Below are 8,292 nucleotides of genomic sequence, written 5' to 3' on the forward strand. Positions count from 1 at the left end.
TCCCTTGGGTCCAAAACTCAGACAGGAAAGCCCTGGCTGCCCCAGGGGTTTAGGGGGTGCCCGTCCTGAGCCCCCAGGGACAGGTGCAAGTGACATTTTCTGCCTTGGCGTGCCCTCTCTTTTCCTGGGGGGCAAGTCTCCAGGTTCCTTCTCAGGAGGCACAAGGCAGGAGAAGTTGGTGCCCTGGAGAACGTTGTCTGTTCATGGGCAGGAGCACCCCTCCTAGCTATCCTCAGAACATCAGCTCAGAGATGATTCTGGGCCCTCCGACGCAGTCAGACCCCCTCCCGGATTCCTTCTTCTGTGAGCCTGTGGGAACCACCCATCCCTCTGTCCAGCCAGCAGCTGTGCCAGGCTCAGCCACAGCACCACCCAGCCTTTGCTGAGGCAGCCCTTTGAGGAAAGCTAGGCTTGATGGGTCCACAGCACACTCCCTGCTGGCCGTTAATCCTCAGAAGAAAGTTAAACATTAGCCTGGGAAACAGCTTACGCCTTATGTAAGCCCCCCTGGGGAAGGCAAAAACACAACTTGTTGGAGCCGAGCTGCCCAACTATAGCAGCTGCTAGACCCTGGACAGAGCAAGGGCTTCAGCCACCTCGACCACCAGCCCCACCGGAGGGAGCCAGGCCCAGCCATCAGGTGAGAGGGATGGAGGCCCCCCGCCCCTGAGCCACGATCCCCAGGAGCCCCTGGGAAGCCTCCAAAGCCAGGGCCTGCTTCCTCACTGCAACGCTCCAAGTCCCTAATGCCCTCTGAGACCTGCCTGGGCCCTTTCTGCTACCCCCGTATAGTGGACCTAACCCCAGGGGACAGCCAAAAGCCAGGAGGCTCTGGGCTTGGGGAGGTCTTTCCCAGCAGGCAACCTGAGCCAATGCTGTATGCCTGCTCAGGACAACCAGGGACCTCCCAAACCCATCCCCACCATCCATCCTGTGTGGCCAGTGTCCAAGACTGGGCCCCTTGGTCCCAGCTGTGTGGCCTGCACTGCCCCATGCATGCAACACGTGTGACCGGCCTGGCTGGAGCACACACGTACTCACGCCCACAAATACACACACACACACACACACACAGCAATGCCCTCGTGCTCCAGCCTAAATATACACATCCCTGTAGACCCCCTGTGGGACACACCTGTGACCCCACATCGATACCTGCAGTTGGGTGCCTCCTCACGCAGCCACACATAAATCTGTGCACACACACAGCTGAGCCCCTACATCCTTACGCATCTATACATACAATACTCCACACACTTGCATTCCCACACACACCTGGCACCCCCTCTCATTTGTGCTTGCACACCCATCCACATGCCCACACGTCACACACGCGCGCGCGCGCGCACACACACACACACATACCTCTCCCCGGCCTGGTGCCTTGCCTGCAGCTCTGGACCATCTTGCCCGGCGCCATGACCTTCTCCAAGCTCATAGACAACGTGAACAGCAAGGGCCCCTTCCAGTTCCTCGTCACGGCCCTGCTAGCCATCCCCATCCTGGGCATGGCCAACCACTACCTGCTGCAGATCTTCACGGCAGCGACCCCCGCCCACCACTGCCGCCCACCCCCCAACGCCTCCGCAGGGCCCTGGCTACTCCCCACGGGCCTGAACGGGAAGCCTGAACCGTGCCTTCGCTTCATATACCCACCCAACGCCAGCCTGCCCAACGACACCCAGGGGGCCACCGAGCCATGCCTGGATGGCTGGGTCTACAACATCAGCACCAGGGATTCCATTGTGACTGAGGTACGCCCAGAGGCAACCCCGCTCCCTCCGCTTCCTGCAGGCCCCCCTACACCCTACAGCACTCATGGACAGGAGAGCAGGCTGGGGCCCAGTCTCCTAGGACCGGGGAGGGGGGGGGCGGACAGGGCACTGGGCAGGCAGAGAGCAAGGACCGGGGTGCAGATGCACCCCAGCCACCCGGAGTACAAGCAGCCAGTTGTGTGATGGGCATACTGCTCAGCTCTGAGGATACAAAAACGCACGTCCCTGATCCACAGCCGAGTGGGGGCCACATCAACTAGTGTAAGTACCGCACAAAGATGTGAAATGACAACTTCAAAGTACTTTGGTCTGTAACCTTAGCCTATGGCCTACCCCTGGGCTGAGTGCGGGGCGCGGGGGGCGGCATTGGAGGAAGCTTCCATAAAGAAGTGATCCTAAAGCTGAAATGAGAATGTCTGGTGTCTGGCAAGAGTTAGCCAGGCTAGGAGGGAAAGGAGGAGAAGTCCATCTTGTCTGTGCAAAGGCCCCAGGGTGGGAGGTGAGTGGAGGAGGGAGTGGACAGAGTGGAGGGTTGAAACATGCCTGATCAGACCCAGAAAACATCTCATCCACTCCCCCAGTCACTCTTGGATTCACCCCCATTCATTCATGCCTTCATCATTCCCTGATTCCTTCGCCTGCCATTTCTGGGAGTTACAGAGTTAAATCAGACTCTCGAATGAACTGACAGGCCAGTCAGGAGACCACTATAGGATGAGGAGGAGGAAATGGAAACTGGCATTTATTGAGGGTCTACAAACTGCCAGGCACATTTTGGTGCTTTCCAGACATTGTCTCCCAATTTGATTCTCACAGTGATAGTCTGTTGAAGGTGATGTTATCGCCTTTTACAAAGCAAAAAAAAACTAAGACTCAGAGCAGGGAAATGAAGGTCCAGTGAAACTGACAGCTGGTCAGTTTCAAAACTGGAATTTCAAGCTAAAGCCCATAAGAGGCGCCGCGGGACAAGTGTTTATGGCAGTTCAACGAGGGAGGAGACATAAGATGCTAGGGCGGCTTCCTAGAAGAGGTGGCATCTGAGCAGCGAGCAGCGGCCAACGTTTTCATTCTCCCCTAGCGGACCATAAACTCCTCAAAGGCAGGATCTTGCCTTTGCCTCATTAGAAGAGCTGTGTTTCAAAGCCTTTACCGATGCCAGTCCTGCACTGGGCACATTGTGTCTGTGGGCTCCTGGAATCTCAGGAGATGGCACCTCAGCGAGGGAAGGATTATTAATATCACAGGCAAGGAAACTCAGGTTCAGCCTGGCTCCACAACTTTCCCAGGATTATACACAGGTAGTACCTGGCAGAGGTGGGTGGGATCTGAACCCAGGACTCCCTATGTTCAGAGTCTATATGATTGTTTTTCATTTGTTTAAGGCATAGCAATTGATATATAAAGCACTTGCTATATGCCAGGCACTGTTCTAAGTGTTTTATAAATACTAACACTTTCAACTTTCCTGACAACACTATAAGTAGTTAGTATTATAAGCCCATTTTGCGGGGGGAGGGAGGGACTGAAGCACAGAGAAGTTAAGGAGCTTGTACAAGGTCGTGCCACTAGCAAGTGGCAGATTCAGGATCCGAATGCAGGCACCTGGCCCCAGAGCCATGCTCCTAACTATGACAGTCGCTGACTCTCATGTCCCCTAGATTATATTCCCTCCTTGTCATATGCATTTTTTCTTCCCAGCACCAAGCATAATGCCTGAAAAGCATCTAGTAGCCAACAAATATTTATGGACAGCTACATGCACATGATTTTGAGGACGCAGAGTCACAGAACACCTGAGCCCTGCCTGCCCTCCAGCTCACCTCTAAGGAGGAGATGGGCCCAGCCCTCAAGGATTACCACCACTGGAGTGGGACTCCCAAGCTTCCCGAGGCAGGGATTTCTAGCTGCTTTGCTATATCCCCAACAGCTAGAGCTATGCCTGGCACAGAGGAGGCGCTCTGTGAAATAAAGATTCGTGGAGTGAATCGATAGGAGCTTTATAAACTCAGAGTGCTCTTGGAGCCCAGAGGAGGGGCAGCTAACCAGCTTGGAGGGGGCAGCCAAGAGGGTCTCCTGGAGGCAGCAACACCTGCACTGAGTGTGAAGGAGGGGTGAGAGTTAGCCAGCAGACTGAAGTGGGCAAGAGGAACTGTGTGTGGAGTCAAATGCACAGTCACAGAGGCATGAAGAAAGCAAAACAGTCAGGGCTGTGAGAGACCAATGAAGGTTGGAGGGGCGAGCAGTGGAGTATGAAGGCTTCTGGACAGCGGTCTGGAGGCTAACTCAAAGGGGTGGCCTCTGTCCCGAGGTGACAGGGACCATTGAATGGTGTTAAGCAGGAGAGTAGTGCCCTCAGCTCGCCTCCTAAGGATGGTCACTCTGACTTCAGGGTGGAGAGTGGCTTGTGGCGAGTTTGGGTCCAGTTGCAAAAGGACCTGTTAGCAGGGTGCCACAGGGCTCCCGGAGAAGGATGATGGATGGAAAGGGCAGTAGATACAGGAGAGACTGGGGAGTTAGAATCAATGAGACTTGGGAATTGAATGGATTTCAGGGGTTGAAGGAACAGGGAGGAGTCGAAGATGCCTCACTGCCTGTAAATAAGTTTCCAAACGCTTGGGCGACTTGCTATACACCTGGTCCCTGGGAAGACAGGAGGAGTAAAAGCCACCATCCATGTCCTCCAAAAACACAGAACCTAGCCAAAGGAACAAACAATTTTAAGCAACTGTTTGATTGCTTAAAAATTAAATAATTATCATTGCCACCACTTCCCGAGTGCTTACCCTATGCCAAATAGTCTTAAGAACTTTGCACGTGTTAACTCATTTAATCCTCACAACAACCCTCTGAGGTGAGCACCTTTATTATCCTAGTTTTACAGGTGAGGGAACCAAGGGACAGGTCCCTGGCTCAAGGCACCACATTTCATACATGAGAGTCAAACCCAGGCAGTCAGGCTCCACAGCCCCACCCCTCGCCCCTGCTCTTAAGACTGCGTAACCGGACCCACCATCAATGGGATTTCAGCTGTCATACCTCTTCCCACCTCTCCCCACGGCTTTACCTCACTCTGCGGCCCCCGCCTTGCCCTCCTCTCTTAGAAACAGCACAAGTCTGAGTGCAGGTCCCAGCTCCAACTCCATAGCCGCCAGTGACCTGGTGAGTCACCTCCCCTCTCCACTTTAGTCCCCTCATTTGTAAAATGGAATAATAAGGAACTCCCGCAGGAGAGAAGGGACAAAGGTGAGAGTGAGCACTGCACCAGGGGGTTCTCCTTCCCCCTCTAGCCCCTAAGCTCTCCTCACAGAGGTGATCACGCATTCCTTTCTCTGGGTTCACCAGAGACAAGGTTGGAATTTTTCAGAAGGAGCTTTACTAAGACCTTAAGAGGAAACAAAGGCCTTTCGTGTAAGTCTGGAGAGAGTGGGGCGCACGGATTGTGAATTAAGGCCATGCCCCCTCAGGACCAGGCAGGAGACACGTGGCCATTGCTGACTGCTCAGAAGCAGGGCACAGGGAGCCTCGCCAGGAACAGAGGCTGCAGAACTTGTACCTGGTCTTGCATTAATTCACATCCTTGCCAACCAAGTTCCCAGTCTTAGCTGGCTTCCCTGTGGGCTCTGGATTCCCTGGACAGAAGCCATAGCCATAGCTCCCACCCATTGAACCTCAGCCTGGGCCTGACCTTGCATGAACAGGCCCTTCCCTCTAAGTTCCCTGCGATTCCTCTCTGGGTCTTGAGCCTTCCTGTTCTGTCTCCAGGGCCACAAGAATCCTGTCCCCCTACATGGGTCCCCGGAGGCTCCAAGTCAGCTGCTGGAGAAGCCGAGAGCCTTCCCAGCGGACCCTCTGGAAGCAGGTCTCCACTCTGGGGAGGTTCCCCTGATGAGTGTCTGGCCTTCCTCCATCCCTACCCCCAGGTCCCCAGGCTGCCTGACTCCCAACCCACCTGCCCGCCTCGTCTCCAGCTCTAGTCCTGGGCACATCCCCACTGCTCACCGTCAACCCCGCCCTGGGGACTCCTATCATCTCCCCTTTCCTCGTCTCCCATCTGACTCCTGGGTGAGGACCAAGGAGCTCCACCCCAGCCATGTTTCTGGCCCAGCCTAACCCCCAGTGACAGCCCTCACTTAGAAAGCCATAGTCATGTGCAAGAGGGGCCTGGGGCCATCCTCGGGGCCCTCCATGGTCAGGAACTTACTCGGTGAGCACCTACTGTGTGCATGGCCCTGGGCTAGTGCTTTGCACTTCGTTCATGAGCCTGTAAATATTGTCCCTATTCTACAGAGGAATACACTTGGGCTCAGATCCAAAAGGGGACCCTCTCAGCCATGATGGTGAAGTCAAGCTTTTATAGGAGGAGGGACGGGAGTCCTAACTCCAGAATCCATGCCCTTTCTACTGTGTCACATGTCCCTGTGAGCACAGGCCTCACAATGCATGTGACAATAAAACAGCTATCGTGTGTTGAATGCGGATTATTTGCGAAGGTACTAGTATTATCCCCATAGTACAGATGAGGAGACTGAGTCACAGAGACATTAAGTAACTGGCCCAGGAACACACAGCCATTAAGTAGCAGAGCTAGAGACTCATTCCCAGGTCCCTGGTTCATCCTCTCTGGCCCGTGTGCCCAGCACAGGTTCCTTCGGGGCTCCGAGAGTTGGCGGGGGCTGCAGGAATTCTCCCCAAGGTCTGACCTGATTCTAAAAGCCCCAAAGCTAGAGAAGGTTGTTGCCTTTGTCCTTGTTCTGGGAGGTATGGACCATGGGTGGGGCCCTAGCAGAGTGAGTCCCCCGCCCCCACAACACACCGCATAGCAGGGCCCCATCCTGCTGACCATGGTCTTGATCATGAATGGCTCACCCTGGTCTTGGATGGCCGGCTTTCCGCTTTCCCTCTGAGGGGCCTCCTGGCCTCTGATCTTGCTGTTGCTCCAGCTCCTAAGCCTGTCCCTCCCGCTCTGGGCCTGATTTCAGACCAGCCCACCTGGCTCTGGTCCTGGCTGCCTCTTCAGCCACGATTCCTGTTTTATAAGGGCTCACAGCAACAGCTCCTACATGCTGAGTCTTCCCTCCTGCAGCCCAGAGCTCAGAGCTAAGCACAAGTGAGGCACCGGCGAGCCATGGTCAAGGGCATTAGTTGGGGCTCCAGCAGACCTGAGTTTGAGCCTCTGCCTTGAGACGAACCAAGCTTTGCTTAGGCCAGTTATTTACCTTCTCTGCCTCAGTTTCTTTGTCTGTAAAATGGAGGCAATAATAGTACCTACTTCATAAAGTTATTACAGCATCATTTGCAAAGCTTGCTTCTGAGCATTGCAGACCCCGTTTTTCTCCCCTACCACATTCCTGGGGTATCAGCTCACTGGGGAGACATGGCAGTGGGCTTCCTCTCCTTCCCTTCCAGAACCCAGCTCCCTAGGGGCTCAGTAAACAGTGCAAGAGAGTAAAAGGAGGCTAATAACTTTGGACTAGGATGTTGTGAGCAAGAACTCTGTGTGGAGTTGCCAAAACTTGATGGGGAAGAGGTCAGCCCAGGCCATACCAAGGCCTAGATGGAAGCACCAGGAAGCTCCCTCCGACCAGCAAGATATTTTTCCTGGGCCTCATCAGTAAAATATGGATAGTCACCCCAACCCTGTTCACTCATTAATAATCCATTGAGCAAACATTAACATTGACCATGTACAAACTATTCTGTTAGCTGCTAGGGAGAAAGAGTCAAAGGAGATGTCTCTGCCTTCAGCAAAGTTACAGGATACCAGACAGACAAGTAAATAAGCAGCTAGAATGCTATGTAATATGTATCCTCTTGGACGTAAGAGGATGCTGAGTGTGGAGGGAGAAATGAAGAACGACAGTGGGCATCTGGACGTGCTTCTCAGCCACTTATCCATTCCACAAATATTTACTGACCACCTGCTTGTGCCAAACACCCAGAAACGATGTTCCTGGCACTCAGAAAAGATAACCTTGACATGAGTTTAGAAGGACTGGCAACGTTACTAGAATAAGGAAATGATGACAAGTACAAAAGCAAAGAGAAGCATAGTGGCATGAAGCTTTTATAGAATCACTAGTGTAACCCGATTAAAACCACAGACCCCACGTGGCCCAGCCTACGCGCAGAGTCAAAGGAGACATTAACCACCCTATCAACACCTTGAAGAATAACTGAGCCTTCAGCTAGAGGTTTTCTTACTAAGGCCTTCTCAAGGGTTTTGCACAGCTGACCACACAGAATGCCACCAAAAATCTCCCTGAATATCTTTCCTTCCCCACCCTCTCCGCCCAAATTCCAGGACGCCTTTAAAATTCTCTCTGTATGGGATTCTCTCATGGCCATGCTCTCTATTTCCAATCCCTTCCCATCACCACCCACCAAGCCAGCAGGTACTTTAAACACACATACAGGAAACACAGGATATGCGTTTCCTAGGGCTTCTATGGCAAAGCTCCACACGCTGGGGGGCTTATAACAACAGAAATATATTGTCTCACAGGCCTGGAGGCTAGAA

At 53.5% G+C, this 8,292-nt stretch overlaps 1 protein-coding gene across 1 annotated transcript in view; it reads left to right on the forward strand.

Annotated features, from left to right (window-relative positions):
* Window positions 1-484: 484 nt before the first annotated feature.
* The window catches only part of SLC22A8 (solute carrier family 22 member 8), a 26,005-nt gene continuing 18,197 nt past the window's right edge, over window positions 485-8,292 (forward strand). Inside the window, exons 1-5 of the mRNA XM_019645529.1 lie at window positions 485-640; window positions 1,395-1,754; window positions 4,019-4,022; window positions 5,175-5,187; window positions 7,337-7,386. Coding sequence (XP_019501074.1) covers window positions 1,419-1,754; window positions 4,019-4,022; window positions 5,175-5,187; window positions 7,337-7,386 — 403 coding nt within the window. The 5' untranslated portion in view covers window positions 485-640; window positions 1,395-1,418. The remainder of the gene's footprint in view (window positions 641-1,394; window positions 1,755-4,018; window positions 4,023-5,174; window positions 5,188-7,336; window positions 7,387-8,292) is intronic.

Source organism: Hipposideros armiger, unplaced genomic scaffold, assembly GCF_001890085.2.
Source record: "Hipposideros armiger isolate ML-2016 unplaced genomic scaffold, ASM189008v1 scaffold_93, whole genome shotgun sequence".
Lineage (NCBI taxonomy): Eukaryota > Metazoa > Chordata > Mammalia > Chiroptera > Hipposideridae > Hipposideros > Hipposideros armiger.